At 37.8% G+C, this 17,950-nt stretch overlaps 3 protein-coding genes across 3 annotated transcripts; 1 reads left to right on the top strand and 2 right to left on the bottom strand.

Moving 5' to 3' along the window:
• The first annotated feature begins 1,301 nt into the window (after positions 1-1,301).
• LOC126797097 (F-box/kelch-repeat protein At3g06240-like) lies at positions 1,302-3,552 on the top strand. Its single transcript, XM_050523775.1, has 2 exons — positions 1,302-2,264; positions 3,424-3,552. The coding sequence occupies exons 1-2, from the start codon at positions 1,302-1,304 to the stop codon at positions 3,550-3,552; spliced, it is 1,092 nt and encodes a 363-aa protein (XP_050379732.1).
• Positions 3,553-11,721: 8,169 nt separating this feature from the next.
• LOC126800366 (pentatricopeptide repeat-containing protein At1g80150, mitochondrial) lies at positions 11,722-13,840 on the bottom strand. The gene is made up of 2 exons (XM_050527735.1): positions 11,908-13,840; positions 11,722-11,808 (listed from the first exon to the last, which is right to left on the bottom strand). The coding sequence occupies exon 1, from the start codon at positions 13,388-13,390 to the stop codon at positions 12,191-12,193; it is 1,200 nt and encodes a 399-aa protein (XP_050383692.1). The 5' UTR covers positions 13,391-13,840; the 3' UTR covers positions 11,722-11,808; positions 11,908-12,190.
• Positions 13,841-14,128: 288 nt separating this feature from the next.
• On the bottom strand, positions 14,129-17,728 carry LOC126800368 (uncharacterized). Its single transcript, XM_050527737.1, has 8 exons — positions 17,545-17,728; positions 17,055-17,167; positions 16,180-16,251; positions 15,520-15,555; positions 14,981-15,026; positions 14,777-14,864; positions 14,474-14,531; positions 14,129-14,380 (listed from the first exon to the last, which is right to left on the bottom strand). The coding sequence occupies exons 1-8, from the start codon at positions 17,621-17,623 to the stop codon at positions 14,330-14,332; spliced, it is 543 nt and encodes a 180-aa protein (XP_050383694.1). The 5' UTR covers positions 17,624-17,728; the 3' UTR covers positions 14,129-14,329.
• Between the last annotated feature and the right edge of the window lie 222 nt (positions 17,729-17,950).

The raw sequence follows: 17,950 nt of genomic DNA, 5'->3' as shown, positions 1-17,950 counted from the left end.
TAAAGGCTTGGAAATTACTTATTGATACTAGATCACATTTAAATTAACTAAAAACTCATTTTTCATATTTATTATACAAATTAGAACATAAGCCCAAGTTTAAAGAATAATTAGAACAAAACTGATTAATTAATTAAAGTAAAAAAATATCTAAAATACCGTTATTTTCGTGAAAATTACTAAATGACACTCCTAGATCTAACAAATTTCTCTCTCCTCATTTTTTAGTTTTTTTTTTTCGGGAAATTTAAGTTTTCCGGCCAAACCACCGGCAATTTGGAAGTGAGCCAATATATAAAGTTGTTCCTTATTTCATGGGCTTTCATTTAAGTACCATATTGCATATGTTTTAAAAAATTTTGAAATTTTGAATTTTACTCACTAAAAACCACAGTAGCAGTTTGTTTCTCAGTCGACAGTAGCAGTTAGATTTATAGTTGATAGTATCATGTACCTTCCAAATCGATAGTAGCAGGTGTCTTCCAAGTTGACAGTAGCAACTGGTTTTTAACTCGACAATAGCAGATAGTTTTTATAGTTGACAGTAGCAGTTAGTTTTTATAGTTGATAGTAGCAGTTAATTTTTATAATCGACAGTAGCAGATAACCTCTTCATTGATAGTAACAAACACTATGGGTCACAGATGGGTAAAAAAGTAAAATATTTTATGACATGTGGCAACTTGCCATCATTTGGTCCTTATTTGTAAATTTTAGTTCTTATTTGCTATTTCAAATTAAGTAATGAGTTATTTTTAACTGAATTCTTATCCGTTACTTTTGAATAATTTGTTACTTTATAAAAGTCTCATTTCTTTTGATGATAACACAAGCTTAGAACTACAACGAAGAGTCTTTTACATACAGATCTTTAACACATATATGGAGCCTTGACAAAGAGAATCTATCATGGATGTAGCGGTCTCCCTTTTCAAGAATATAATGAGGAACATAAAAATCAGGGCAATGTGAATCTTCTGTCCATATGAAGTGGGAGCAACAAAGTTGCATGTTATCTGCCATCTTCTCACATATCAAACAAAACATCCCAAACTTAATAAAAGCCGGATATCGTGTGCGGAGAATCCTAGTTGTATAGGGCTTTACTCGTATTATATACTATACATGCCGACACCATGATATCCTAGTTGTATTGGGATAGAAATTATATTTGATGGAGAATTAGGATTCATCCCACCTAGCACTAGGCTTCGGTTCTTCAATCTACCTAGCATTAGGATTCGGTATGAAGCAATTCACTTATAAGTGCTTCTCAAAATTCTCTTTGCATGCATAGCGCAATGGACGAAGCAAACCTACCCGAACTACCCGAAGAGATCTATCCTCTAATTCTCTGCTGTCTTCCTGTGAAATCTTTAATCCGATTCACCTGCGTTTCTAAAAGCTTTCATTCCCTGATTCTCTCCGACCCAAAATTCGCCAAGTCTCAATTCCAAGCTGCTCGTGATCGAAAAAGCCTTACTCGTAGACTTCTCTGCGCACCTCCTAAAGCGGAATCTATCGACTTGGAGACACCGGCGTTTGGAAACTCTTCCTCTGCTGTTACAAAGCTCAAAGTTCCCTTCGAAGATGTCCATCTACTTGGCTCCTGCAATGGTATTGTACTTGTTGTTTTGGATAATTATATATTTTATATGTGGAACCCTTCAACCGGATTTTGGAAGAAATTACCAGACCGGGAGGGTGCTTCACCGTCTGATAATAGACTCTATTCTGGCTTTGGCTATTTGCCGGCCATGGACGACTACAGAGTATTCGCATCCTACTTTGACTACACTCCTGATGATGATGAAATCGAAGTGGGGACCGTTTTCTCCTCCAGAGCTAATACTTGGGAAACATTCGAGTACGATGAATTGGCTGTTGCATCTTATGAGGGGGTTCTTGTGAATGAGACACTTCATTGGCACACTTATTATCATGAAATCGTTGCTTTCGATCTAGCACAGCAACAGGATTACAAAATGAGGAAAACCTTGCTGCCCAAGTATTTATATGACAAAGGCGACGATATTCAACTTTCCGGTGGAGAACGCCTGCATGTTGTTCGTGTTGCCACTCAAATGACTCCATGCATTGATGTATGGGTCATGACTGAATATGGCTCATGGACTAAGTTGTTTAACTTGAAGTTTTCGGGTCCCCCTAAGGAGCGATGGAGACACACTTCCTGCAGTGTCTGGGTTATGGAAACTAGTACTGTTTTCTCCATTTTTACTGGCGACAGGGATGAGCTTGTGATGGTGAAAATTCTTCATGCAGGAGACGAGTGTGGTTTCTATAAAATCGAGAACTTTTGTAATGTCGTCATGTATCAAGAGAGTCTACTTGGAATAGATGAATAGTCTTTTTTGCTGTTTATTTTCATATAGTTACTCCTCATTCAAGCATTTCAAAATTATTTGGTCGAATAAGTGTCATTGTATTGGTTGGTAGACATTTCAGTCCAAAACTCCATTTGTCATCATGTAGTATATATTTGAAATTCGAAACCTTATAATCCTCTACCTTGTCCTCTTATATAATTATAAAGTTTGTTCTCTTTATTACCTTTCTAACGCACTCATTTTCAACATTGCTAAGACCATAATTAGATCAGGTTCGATTCCACCTTCTTGTTCACGAGTCTACCAAGGAGCATGTTGTCATGTTTCAAATATAAAATCATAGTCAAGTGATCAATTTATGCTTTAAGTCTTCAGCTCCGTTCAGTTGCGGCCTAGGGTTAGCATGCGAAAGGTATTTTACTCATATGAGGGTTGATAGGGTTGCTTTTTCAATAAGCAGCCACTGAAGTTTAGGTTTACTGGCTTCTTTATCTTTATATCTTTCCCTCTTTAGTAAATCTTCAGTGCCTTTCCCATAGCATGTCTGGCTTTTCCAAATAATCAGTGTCAGAGAAAATTCCTCTGAGCATTCATAGACAATTATTGTTGATTGTGTAACTGTGCATGTGTGACTAAAATTTGGTTTGGAATTTAGCAGTTGAGACGGTCTAGTGATTGTAGCTAAATTGTAGCAGCTGGATCAGTTTTGATCTTGTATGAATTGTGTCCGATGGTTTTGTAACTGTTGATTTCAACCAGATCGTACTCATCCCCTATATATAGATAGTGTATACTGTACATACCAATATCAAGGCCATGAAAACCAACTACTACAATCAGACTGGGAAATGATTGCAAGTTTCTGGCTTTAAATAATGTTGATCCATTCCTCTTACCTCTCTTCCAAAATAAGAAGAAAGTGTGATGACGTTACCATTCTTGCACCTCTAATCGCCCGACTTGCCTCTCCTGCATTTTGAGTAGTTTGCTACAATATCTATGTTTCTTTGCAAAAGTTTCTTTATTGATTTTTCTGCTACCTCTTACTCCTGTCTTTTTCTGTATCAAATATCAGATAATATTTCCGGAGAATGGCCATGTGGACGAGCAGCAGGACTCCAAGATGTTCTCTTGTCTAAAGCAGGAAGAGATCCACAGCTCTGGGACAGCAAATTTATACACACATCAAATGACCGGCCCCTAGCGCGGCCGGAAGTCGGCCGCCACCACTTCGACCACCTCTAATGGTCACTAAATTTCACCCCCATAATATAAACAGTATTTCTAACATGTTTCTCAACTACAAAAATAACCAATTTTAAGTTTAAATCATCCAATTTCACAAAAATCTGAAAACCCCCAATTCGAGACCTTAGAATTTCAAACTTTAGATTCGAGTACTTACACTTTGAATTGAATCGATTTCTTTAGAAGGATTGTAGTATGAGAGTATACCTTCAAAACAAGAAAAGAAACTCGCCGATTGGTGGCCGGAGGAGAGAGTTTCGGCAAGGTGAAGATTCAGCAAAACGTGCCATGTGGAGAGATCTTTTAGGCGTCGCCGCTGCTAAACGGCGGCGAGATAGGAGGTGCCGCTGCCACAAACTTGTAGGGCATCCTTCAAGATTTCCAAAGAGAGCCAAGCGGCGGTCCAACTCGGACGGACGGCGGAGAAATGTGACGACAATGTTGGTTGCTAACAACTTTATTTAGTAATAGTTCTTCGCCCCGAAATAGTAACTTTCTGAAATCGGAAGCAAAACTTTGGTCGCTAACAACTTTCTCATACGAATTTTGATTTGGGCATGCTGCTTATCTACGAACAATTCAATTAAAATCAATCAATACTTATTTTCAGAAGAATAAAAGCTCAAATCATTACATCAGATATAATTGTACATTGTAAGCTAGCAAATTTTGATTCAAGGTGAATGTTGAAGTCTTGTTTGTCGGAAAGAGGAAAAAAAGCCCTTACTGAAAGGGTTTGTAAGGAAAATACAAAGAATAGAAAAACAACCAAACAAAAGCAAATGTATGTAATATTTGGAATTCCAGATAACTCCGATCCCTCAGCTTCTGCAGCTTACATGGAGGATCTTGATGATCACATATAGAGAAGATCGACAATGTCTAGATAACAAGCTTTAGGTTCAGACCTTTTCAGGCCTATATGTGGCAGCAAAGAGAAGAGCAGACGCACATTATTCCAACCAGAGTCCCGATCATTGGTACACTAATGACCAACATTTTCCAATTTCCATCACATGAAGTAAAAGGTCCATATAGCTATTAATAAAGAAAGCAAAAGATCCATATGCTATATTTGCTGAACAAGGAGTTTCTATATATACATGTTGATTTCTATTACGGAAACACAACATAATTTAATCAAACATCACAATTACGAACCTTCTATGTTCAAAGTATGATCACATATATGAACTCGATCTCTCCAAAAATCTGTGGATATTCTGCAAAATTGGAAATGTACTAATCGAACGAGTCACCCAGACCTGAACTATAGGTCTATAGCACATTGTAATTCTACAATATGATCAGTCAATAAATGTACGCAAAATATAAAAATCCTATTATGCTGTCATACATGACGGTTTATAACATAAATTTTACTTAAAAGAAATGGTAAAGTTTTAAACCATTTGTGGAATTAACCCAAATCTCAAGATTGGGAACATACCCGAATGCTTACCATTGCCGCAAAACAAGTTATCTAATCAGGCTGAGCGGATATCATCATTCAATTATTTAAGCCAAGCACTCAGAATCTGATAAAATCGATCTCATTTTGTTCCCCAACTTTGGGGATGAGAATTTTGAGCTTTGGGTATGATAACATGCTAACAACGATGGTTTTTTAGGCAAATGTGTCAGGTTGAGAGGATCCGCGTGTTTCTAAACGGATAGTGTAAGTGGTTTGGGCCTCCACATGTTCTTGGCATTAAAATTGATAATATTTACAAAGCTGCCACCGAAATATCCCGGAGGCCACATCTTTCGATTTCTCGATTCGACCAGCAAGACTAGGCCTTTGCTTGACCAGCCATGGCTTCAATCGGCGTCGATACCAAGCCCGCGCTAGAGGAGAACTGATCGGTGAAGCTCGCCGACTCCAAAATCAACGAAAGGCTCCGGTTGTATTACCTCCAACTCATTCACAAGGAAACGGAGTCACATATCCGATAGAGTAGAGGCTGACCTAGTTTGGTGGATCATGTATTAAGAGATCTCGTGTTGTCGCTCCACTCCTCCCGATCATTCTGGTACTGCCCGGTAGAGACCGCACGCCGACGAAACTCCAAACCTAGATTCACATCCCCGCTCATCCTTTGATACTTCAGCCACCTTCGTCGATTTTGGCCGGAGTGGGAGCTGGCTTGGGTTGAGCTTCAGTGGTGGAGATGGAGCGGGTGGAAGTAGTTGCTGGAAGTAGCAGCGCCAGAAAACACCATAGTCGGTGAAGATGGTCACCGATGGGTGCGCACAACAGCTTTTTGGGTGTCCACAACAAATTTGATTTGAAAATATTGTTGTCCATTCAATTATGAGCTAAGTTTTGACGACTCTACAATCTCGACATTGTACCTCTTGTGTTTTGACGACTCTACAATCTACCTATCACATTAGCCGTCACACTACCTATCACACTATACATCACATAACAAAATTAGTGTGACAGGTAGTGTGATAGGTAGTGTAATTGGGGTGTGACATCACATTAATGTCGATATTTGGATCGTATGAGTTGATTTGAGAAGTTCATGATCACATAACAGTCGATAAGTGTTTAGAGAGGTTTTTAGTCATTCTTCTTCTTCTTTTTCTTCTTCTTCTTGTGACAACATAGTCAGATAAAACAATGTAAAAGTGGGTGTGACACCGGGTGTGATAGGTAGTGTGACAGAGGTTGTGACAGGTAGTGTGACAGTAGGTGTGACAGAAGTTGTGATAGGTAGTGTGATAGCAGGTGTGACAAGGGTTGTGACCGGTATTATGACAGGAGTTGTGACAGGGGGTGTGATAGTCGTTGTGACAGATAGTGTGATAGAAATTGTGACATGGGTTGTGACAGGTAGTGTGACAGGGGTTGTGAGATGGGCAATGTGTGTGACAGTGGTTGTGACAGTAGGTGTGACAGTGGGTGTAACAGTTAGTGTAATAGATAGTGTGATAGTGGTTGTGAAAAGTAGTGTGACAGAGGTTGTGATAGTGGGTGTGACAGATGTTGTGATAATGGGTGTGACAGTTAGTGTAAATAGATAGTGTGATAGCTTTTGTGACAGTGTATGTGATAACGGTTGTGACAGTGGTTGTGACAGTAGGTGTGACATGCCGAGATTAATTATGGAAATATGCGAAATTTTGTTAAAATTCAAAATGAGATTGGTATAAGTATACTCAGAATGAAGATAATAGCTAAAATTAGGGAACCTTGAGCTTCGATTTCACCGGAATTGCTTAGAGCACCGCCATCGATGACGGCAACCCTATGCGATGATTGTTGCGCCTTGTATGATTAGTCGATTCGGAGTGGGTAGTATATCAAATGAAAGAGGGGATTGACATCTTTCTAACGGTACCAATTTCGTCAAAATCTATCACCGGACAGGAAAGTTATTGCCGAAATTAGAAAAAGAGTGAGAAATGGCAAAACAATCCAAAAAATATTTTTTAAATGATTTTTTTTCTAATTTTGTTGACCTTTTTCTAATTTCCACTTAAAATGTGATGACATTTTTATAATTAATTCATAAGTAGTTACATTTTTCTAATATAAGTTTGGAAAATGGTACCTTTTTATAATTTGCCCTAAAAATTATTAATTTACCGCGTTATTAATATATCGATAAACTAATAACTTATTAATTTATAGGAACGAACGTACATCAAAGTTCGTTAATGTAATAGGTTTATTTTTACACAAGTAGAGATAGGTTTCCTACGGTCAACAAAAAAAAATGTGTTTTAACATATTAAAATCCTCATTGACCGAGGCTTTGCCAAATGGGTTTTCTTATTACGACCGCACACAATCGTTAACAAAAATTAGGTGATTTCAGATATGCAAACGGCTTTTGGCGTTCGCATTTTAGTAATGGGTCTTTCCTTATGACATATTAGTGTTGTTTTCGGTTTACCGGAAATTCTGACAGTTAAACGAGGTCCGAATTGGATGAAATTTGTACAAGGTCACTAAATATATATATACCGATCATATCGACTGGTGTCGATCGATCTCGAGAAGTTTCCTTCATATAATTGTTTCATAATGCGATAATTTTATTCTAAACCTAATCAAATATGTATGTATAATATTTTACTATTTGGCGGGCTTTTACGAGCCGAGCCTTGCGGGTTTTTGGCGGGGCGGGCCAGGTTTCACACCTCTAATCTAATCCAAACCCTCTACCCACGGAAGCAAGCTTTCTCGCGGACCAGACCGGGTAAAAGCCCATCGGGCTTGCGGGTCTCCGTGGACTTTTCGGATCCGCGGGCTAAATGATGAGGCCTACCCTGACATCAGGACCTGAGATTCACCATATAATAATAAAACATGCGGTGCCAAACATTAGTACAGGGAATCACCAACTTATAATCATGCATAAAATAAATAGGTCAGTCTCGAGACACACGACCAAAGTAAAATACAAATGAATGCAAGCATGTGATAAAGACGTATAGCATATACATTTTAAATATAGAAAACCACTAACCCATAAGGTACCGGCTCACCCTACCTGATATAGCAGTGCCGAAGTCCGTGTCCCAAGTCTCGCTCCGAGTACAATGACGTCCCTCAAGCTCGTCTCGTAGCTAAACAATAACGAAAAAATGGGAAAGTAAGGTCCATGACATGTTTAATCAATTTAGTTATTGAACGTCGGTTTGACTAGATTGACTACCCGAGTCGAGGTCTCAGGATGATCGGTTGACTTTTCTAAAAGTGTGAATTTATTTTATATATATTCGTATCTTAGATTTAAGACGCGAATAATCGATAAATGGAAGTTTTAAATTTATTCTTCCGGCATTTAAATATCTCACGCTTAAGAGGTCCTCGATTTCCGATCTGGGCGGAAATCGCGTTTAAGGTTTAACCTTAAAGTTAAAATTACGTTTTAGCGAAAAGTTACTAATTTTCCTCAATCCGATTTAAATCGAGAAATCTAAAGGCAAAAAGGTTGAAATGAGATTTAAGTAAAAAGTAAACTAATTACTGTTTGGGTAAACAATAATTTTTCAACTTATTTACTACTAGGGGCAAGACCGTAATTATTGAAAGTCGACATGGGTCAAGGTCAATTCACCCCATGGTAAAACAGTAAAAGGGTAAGTTCTATACGGTAAAAACAAGGGTTTTACCCTTCCTTCTCTGATCACCCATTCCGGCCAAAACTTCAACTCCGATCAACTCAAAACCAACATACAAATATACTAAACAAATCGAAACGACTTTACGAACACAACAACATCAAAATCAAAGGAATCAGAGTTCGATTGATACCTCAATGAAGCACCGGAAAGAAATCTCATCGGTTTCATGCTCCAACACCTCTGATCCAAGCTGCTGCGACCTCTTCCTCACCTCTTAGACGCTAGTGCGACTGCCTTGAGTTACCCAACCTTCCCAAAAACCATATATAGCTTCCGAAAAAGAAGAACAAGTGTGGGGCTCTCCTTTTAAAGGAAAAATCAACGGCCCAGATTGTACGATGGAGATCAATGGCTAAGATTAAATCGTGGGAAAATGCATTTTCTAAAAATACGATTTATTTGATGTTATCTTCGTAAATTCTTAGAAAAAAAAACCGATCGTCAAAAAAATATTCCGTGAATACTTCGTCGTTCGTGACAACGCATAGTTCAACACAAAAATAATAGACTAAAAATTTGACATCTCGAAAAAATGTCGGTTAGCGTGACAATTATGCCGGAACGATAAAGAAATTTTTCAAGGGCTCACACCGTGCAGAGGCTTCGAAGGAGCCCTGCAAGGGACTGCAAGGGGCTGCATAAAGGTCGTGCAGGGTAGGGAGAGCTACGGTGGGCCTGCAGGGCTGGTAGCAAAGCTGCAATAGTTTTTTTCTTTCTCTCTTTTTTTATTTTATTTAAACGTCTTAGTGGAGGTAAAATCTGGCGGCTTACAAAACTTCTCAGCTAATCTACCATGGTGTGCGTGCAAAACTGTTATAGCTTTGTCACTGCCCGTAAGCTTTCATTTGTTAGTTCAATTCGAACTATAAATTCTCAAACATCACCATAACTTTAAACCGGTGGAATTTAATTCTATGAATTCTTCTGTTTGTATTACGAGGATAAATTTCAAACCATTGATGCATTAAGGAAATCAAAATAACGCTTGTACACATTCTTGTAACATAGAACAAAAGCGATGCTTTTATTAATATGCAAAATTAAACGTACATCAACATTGTTCTGAAAAATAAACACTTGACTTAATAAAGTCTTATTATGGCGACACTGTCATTACAAATCAAACTTAAAAGCTTAAATAAAATAGGCAGAATAACGACAATCAATCGACATAGATGTAATTGAAATCAAGGTTGGACTGAGCCTCAGGACCGGCTTTCTCTTTCTCCTTTGTTTGAAAGTCATCTACTTTGAGCGTGATGGTAGCATTAGCATCATGCATCTCCACATCTTCAACAAAGTTAGCTTCATTTGTCAGGTATTGCTTGCACTTCTTGTGAGCTCAAACAACCTCTTTAGGAGCACGACATTGCCTATGAAAGTGCTTATTTGAACCGCACTTGTAGCATGGAAAGTTTTGATTCTAAACCTTTGCCGAGTTGTCAGATCTGGAGGGTTGGGAGGCTCCACGGCCTCTAGGGTTAGAGCAGCCGGCGGCGGCACCTTCTCTTGTCCAAGTCATGTTGCGATGAGGCCCTTTGTTTCCTCCTTTCTGATACGGTGTTGATCGATTCCTGAATTTCTCTTTTCGAATTTTTCCCTTACTTGCCTGATTAGATCTGGAACTCCTTTCGTTCCTGTAGGTCTTAGATTGGTGTTGTTGAGAATGATCTTATGGTGATGTTCCTTCTTCTTGAGAAAGTTCATCAAATCTGCAAAACTCTTTATTCTTTTGGCCTCGTAATCAATATGATATTGGTGAGCTATTTCACTCGCAGATACGGTAAAAGTCTCGAGGGTCTTCTCGATCATGTCATCATCAATTTTCTCTTTGCCACATAGGTTCAAGTCTGCTTGGAGGTGCTTGGAGGTTTAACATTGCCTGATGGTAATCATAGACCTTGGCGAAATCCAATAGACATAGATCTCCTATTTATAAGATTTTAACCAGTTCTTCGATAAACATGAAAATGTGGTAACTAGTTCAATAATACTAAATCAACATATGAAACCGTACATGAGAACTTAGACTTCTCAGAAAATCCCTATAGCTCAGTAGTGAGAAGTGATCTTCAAGATTCGACAACCTAAATGTACCTTAAACCCTCATGATCAGGCCTCAAGAATATGTAGACTGCTTGCATAAGATGAAAAATATCCACTCAAACCATAATTTCAAACAATGTTCAAAGATTTTTGGTTGATCTCGGAATGCCACAACGAACCTCTGTAGCAGGAACTAAGCAGGGAAAGGCAGCTGTAAAGCTAACTGGAGTAGAACAAGTATATTCTTCAAACTCTGTTTTACTACTCAAAAGGTAAAACAATCTTTCAAATTTTACTAGGAAAATAGTGGTGGTGGACAGTAACTTTGGGCATTTAGATTAATCACATCTCTTCTTTTCCTTTGTCTAACACATCAATTAAACCATCCATGGACAGGCAAAAGTGAACGGGGAAACACAATGGCCATACGCAAATTACACAAACCAAACTCATCTATATCCTAATGTGCAATAAACATTTGAGTCCATGAGCATTTGAATATCATATGGCTAGTGTAATGTCAACGCGCTCCATCTTCCTAGTTCATTCCGTTCTTAACAATTAAATAACTTCCCCTTTTATGCATTTCTGCTTATAAATTACCTACAATCAGTTCTTGAAACCTCTCAGCATTTCCTACACTACATTCTATGCTTTGTTAATTATCAGAAGAAGTGTCAACAACGTGCAAAAGGTTATGTACTGTAAAATGACATTATCTCTGGGAACCTTACAAAAAATTCAAAATGACATTGATATAGCATTTTCAGTAATTAATTGTAAGGGAAACCTTACTGCCAAGCACCTAAAACATAAAGAAATTAACCATTATTCTGATCATTGGCTATCTTATGCCCTTGTATTATCTCTAATTTCATTTATTAGAATATAGGCCGCTATAATAATGACTACAGACAGAGAAAACTTCTATCAGTGAAAAAATACTTGAAATTACCAATATATGCTTTTAGTGGGGATGACTGCTATTGTTCCCAGACCATTCTGTTCTTCACCACTAAAACTGAAAGTTAAATAAACAATCAAAACGTAGAAGCAGCCAGAGGTATGAAAGAATGAACTTAGTAAAGCATTAGAGGAAAGCCATCGACAACGAACTTACAGCAAATTGAGTGGGCAATTTCATTCAGAACTTCATTTCTTTTCTATGAGCAAAATTCAGAACTCCATTATATCAAGAGCTTTATTGAGGCAGCAGTACAACAAAGTGTTGAAGATTATGGATTTATGGGAATGTCCCTTTCGTATGATTAAAAAAAAATCTAATTTCAATCAGTTCTGCAAATTTACAGAGGAGTTGGGCAAAAAAGATTACCAGCTCTTGTGCAGCTGACCATATACAATCAACCACTTTTCAGTATTCCAATCCCTCGCCTCAACTTCTTTCAACTCTTGGTTAGTATGGATTGCAAGGAACTCAACTGTTTTGAAGAAAACGGAGGCACCTTTCTTCGAACCAACGTCATGATCGCATTAGCCTTACCAAGCTGACTATTCCTCTTCAGGCCTTGAAGCAATGTATGAATGGTATCCACATTTGGATGCCAACTTTTCTGCATGCAATTTCTACAAATTGTATATGCAAGATTAAAATCTTTTTCTCTGCAAACATAATGAATCATGGTCTGATAAATTTTGACATTGGGCATGTATCCCTTGTCATGTAGGGCAGAATATACCCTTTTTGCCAATTCAAGTTTCCCAGCCTGGCAAAACCCTTTGATCACCAAATTAAATGTAACTTCATCAGGTGCAATCCCAATATTCTGCATCATCTTCATCACTCTGTTAGCTTCCCATGCTCGTTTCGTATCAACCAAGAACTGGATTCGAACATTGAAAGTGGCAAGATTAGGTAAACACCTTCTCAGGACCATAAGGTTCCATAAACCATTAGCAATCTCCCACCGCTTACTTTTATAAAACGCTGATATCAAAGTTGTATACGTAATGACATCCGGTCTTATTCCCAACTTTTCCATCTCTACCATGATCACATATGCTTTGGTCAAATCCCCCATTTCACAAAAAGCCTTGATAACAATATTAACCGAATATACATCCAACTGAATATCAAATCGCTGCGGAATCTCACTCACAAATTCCTCAATAGCTCTAAAATCACGAGTCTGAGTCAAAACCTTGAGTGTAGCATTGTATGACTTAACAGTCCTCGAACAACCATATAAATGCATATCACAAAAAGTATCAATAGCATGCTTAGTCATCCCAGCCTTACCATACAATGTTATAATCCTCATAACAAACCCTTCTCGCCGCCCTTGAGGAAGACTCTTCTGATGCTCAAGCAAATGCTCAATGTAATCAAACCGGCGAGCCCCAGCTAACCGAGCCACCGTGTCTTCAAATGCAAATCTGTTCTCAATAACAAGCCGGTTGTGTGCATTGGCCTTAAACAACTGAAACAACTTCTCAGGGTCCCTCTCGGCTTTAAGCTTAACTAGAGCAGGCTCTTCCAAGGCCTTAACCGATTTCGGCACAGCAGCAGCAGTACAACAACTCCTAGCTACTACAGTAGTGCTGGCAACATGACAAAATCTGCGACTGGTTCGCAGAGAGAGCATGGTTTAGGTGTTTCTTTAAATTGAAACACACCCATCCATCAAAATCAAAACTTTACACAACCCATTATGCTAAAGAGCTTCAAGTACAAGAACCCAGATATATAAAAGCTTCAGACTTTATCATAGTTTGGGCACCAACCTCATAAAAGCTTCACTGCCCATGTGTCTGGGCAAAAATCCAGAACCGTAAACACCAAAAGTGAATCATATATGAAGCTAATCAATCAGAGACTGATGCATATGGTTGTTTAACCAACTATGGAGTAAAAATGAAAGCTTTGATTATTGGATATAGAGAGAATGGGGATTGGAAGAGAGGGAAATTTTAGCAGGGTGGATCTGAAAGGGGTCTCATTTGTTCAGTGATGATAGTTGGTTTTGGATTTGTGGGTTTTTTTGGGGTTTAGGTTTGGCTTGTGGACTGTGATGGTTACGGCGTGAGGATCCATGGTAAAGAATCGTGGACTGCGCTAGCTCAAGTGTTTTTTTCACCTTGTACCTCTCTTTTGTTCTCGTTTCGGAATTGGTTTTGTGGATATCTCACATCTGTTACTAATCATTCAGTCATTGTGGGATTAGTGGCGTAATTTCAATCGTAAAAACCCAAACCTTGTGACATTATTAGTTGAGTCAGAGTTGTTTAACTACTAGCCTCGAGTGACATTTATCGGGCAGAACCCTTTGCCCCAACATTTCTTCGGTTTTTCAAAGCCAAGTTTATATGTTCGTCGACCTCATTTTTGCCAAATTCTCTGCTCGGGAGAAAGAAAAAACTAGTTATATTGGTTCACGAAAAGATCATGCATTTAGAGTTTGAACATTAACCAGCTAATTTGCTATCATTTATCATAACTAATGTCGATTACAATGAGAAATCCAATAGGTTCAATGAGAAATCCGCTGGCAATGGTGAACTGTTCTGGACGAATTTGCTTCCGGTTACTCCTTTGAAGTTATAACGAGCAACCCTAATACGCCAATGAGGATATACTGGGAAAAAACACAAGAAATTAGTCCGGTTAGAAATGAACTGTTTGAGTATGTGCGTGATTTAATAAACCATATATTAGGGGAGAATCAAACCTTTATAACTGGCTTTTCAGTCATGATAATCGTTATCCAGCCAACATAAGGTAAGAACCTGAAATTGAATCCTTATGAGAACATGCATACTACTTCCTCAATGATAGGTTTCTCTTTCCAATGCAGCAAAAGAAGCAATACAGCAACATTTTGCATATACTAAGCTCTCAATAACTTGATTCACCTAATATACCGATAAACTGAACCTATCTGCAGAATACTTTGACTCAGAAGCAAAATGCCATATTACGGAGGCCAAATATACCTTGCCATAAAGAGGGAGGCAAATGCTAGAGTTCTTACCCTACAGCTCTGCCCATTATGTGGTGCCGATGGAGCCACAACTGACCCTCATTATACAGAAGTCTGTCATCCCCGAAGTTGTTATCTCCTGAGAGATATGCAGAGGAGAAAACAATTAGTTAAGCAAGCGCAGCAGAAAACCAATACAAACTTGTCCCAGAAATTTATTAATTGACAATTAGGGGATATTGAACAAACTGCCACCTTTTGTGAGGACATCTACGTGTCCAGTATCTTCTCTTTCATGAACCTGCAAACATCATTGATCAATACTGTTCAGTTAACAATAAGTGCTGATAATCAACTTTACACTGGAAAACAAAACAAAACAAAACAAAAAATAGAGAAAGGCAGATGAACTTGGCAGCCACACTTGATAACTTCTACATCGGAAATGTAAGCTGAAACATCTTTAGCATCTACTAATGACCCTCAAACTCTATTGAGTTCCTCACGACAATAGCATGCATAATTTCATACTTAAATGATAATGAAGAGATATGATTTTGTTATTCTTTTTTCGATTACAGAAAAAATTTCTGTGGGGATGCAGGATCAATTGCTTGAACAGAACACCTAAACCTTGTTCCAAATTCCCAGATTACAGAGTCTAAACCAAAGTCCCAAATTTCCCACCTGAATTCATTGTTCCTTTAATGAAGCTCAAAGTAATACACAATAGCATCTAATTCAGAAACTGCAAGAGATTATGATTAAGCAACCTGACAAAATCAACTGTTTACCTTAATGACACGATGGACAATTGGAATATCACGGCCCTGAAGAAAATAGGCAAATGAAAATGAGAACATATTAGTACTAATAAAAAATAGCTATGAATGGTGACTCCGGTATTAGTATCTTAAGTTTATTTATATCATGCATTCTTAGTCAATAAGAGGAAAAGAGATGAAGAGTAGTGCTCGTTAAACTTATGCACACTGACTGGAGGACACAGATACATTCATATATAATCTTCTACAAGGTTGAAAACAGATTTCTTAGAAAGGAAAGAATTCCAAGTCAACTGAAATCTTACCCATTTGTACAAAACTTTTAGAAGTACCCAACATAGTTCCCAACTATTTCCCCAGGGGACCAAAAATCCAAAGTTTTTCATTGGCCACATTTTTTTTTGTCCATTACATAAACAAAGTTTTACCTTTTTCTGTTTATGTTTTGGAAAAATATAAGCAAAGTCGGTGGAGGCTTATTTATTAGTATGACAATAAACAGAAAGAAAGCCTGGAGAAAATTAACATGTGCCACCTCAACTCAATATGAGTGAAAAGGAAAATCACTGTGTTAATAAAAACAGGCCAGACAATAACAAAACAGACTAGAGTTTCATAAAACTGAATATAGAAAAGGTTGTAGCAGAATCAAAATCAATTACTGCTTACCTCAATATTAAAAACAACAATTTCTCCTGCACGAATGGGTGCTTCACTCATCTGCAAGAACAAAATGTCCCCCTTCAAAGCATAACAATTGGATTATTAGTTAAGCAACCAAGAAACATGAACACACAAACAGTAGAAAATCAAATTACTAATACTAAAATGCCTTAGACAGAAGCTTAATTTAAAAAAACAATTTTTTCGCTCAAAGATAAGTTAGATATCCATCCATATTGGAACCATTCGTATATTACTTCATATAAAAGCAAACTACTACCAGACACTACAGCCAAATTTAACATGTAAACTTAATGAGCTCAGGTTAAAGCAGCACTCAGAAGAAGAGTAAACTCCTAAACTGCAAGGATCTTTAAGAGTAACTGCACACGATCAATGTGATACAGCATGAGAGTAAAAAATTCCGAACAAGCATGCACATTCTTAAAAAGCAGACCACATCAGTTCAGGCTATTTGTGGCAAAAAGTAGGAGGATGGTAGAGATATAATACCATTAACCTAACTGACAAGAGACAAGAGGCAGCAAAACACCCTTATGAAGGAAAAGGAGTTGTGATGCTGTACATTACAAATGAAAACCAATTTGCTGAAAATAACCAAGCAAGTTCCCAAAACTGGATACTATAAAATCAGTAAAAGTAGAATTTCATTCCATCTTTTTATTGATAATGTAGAGTCCCCCAAAAATCCTCTTCTCTAATGTTGCTCTACATATGAACTATACTAGCCGAGTCAAATTACAACTACTTGTTTGCAACTTAAAATGAAAAAACATGCCAAAATACTCAGATGATAAATACTGATGTATCCCAAAAGAAACTGAAGCAAAGAAGTGTAATAACACATCTTACTATCTCACCCTCTTGAAGCCGGGTTCCATACTTCCAGACAAGACAACAACAACAGGAGATTCACTGCCGGTAAAGCACATCAATGCCTTCCATATTATAAGTGCAGAGGTAACAATCATACCTGAAACCAAAAAACAAATATAAAAATTAAGAAATCAATTGTAACAACAACATATAACACATCTCCAAAACCCAGGCATGATAACAAACAAAGTGACATTATTCAAAGACCCATAACTATGCAAATAGATTGAACCCAATAAATAAAATGCAGAATTAGTACATAATTGAGATATGATATGAAATCAAACGTAGATAATAGGTTCAAACACATTACAGTGTCAGTGTTGACACTACAAAACCCCAACCAGACAAAGTAAACATTGGAAACATCATAATCTGATGAACACCCACATACATCTAAGTCAAGATAAAGCATGATTTGCTGAGATTAAGACCCAGAACGAGAAAAGTGGAGGGTTAAAGGGTGATACAAACCGAGACTGATGGTCTGATTGAGGACTTGCCGGAACTGGATGGATTTGATGGAATCCACAGTGTCACCGATCCAACCCATTCTGCTGTTTCACTTTGAGTTTCTTGTCTGAGACAGAGAGTAAGAGAGAGAGCTTCAAAAAGCCGAACTAAAAGTGTCGTTTCTGCTGAAGAGGAAGAACCCGTTTCTTTCTTACTCTGTTTTTCCGTTTCCCTTTTTAATTTTTATGATGTGGCTCTTTTGTAATTTCATTAGTTTAATTTATTCGTCGGACCAATCTGAACGAGCCATGAAAGCAAAACGAGGTGGCAAGATATTTTCCAAAAAAAAAAAAAACGAGGTGGCAAGATGATTGCGAATTTTGAAGACTTGGCCCCGTTTGGCGTGAGGTGATTTTTCTAAAATATG

The sequence above is a fragment of the Argentina anserina genome, chromosome 6 (genome assembly GCF_933775445.1).
Source record: "Argentina anserina chromosome 6, drPotAnse1.1, whole genome shotgun sequence".
Lineage (NCBI taxonomy): Eukaryota > Viridiplantae > Streptophyta > Magnoliopsida > Rosales > Rosaceae > Argentina > Argentina anserina.
Note: the sequence above shows the minus strand (reverse complement) of the source record. Positions and strands in the feature narration are given on the sequence as shown.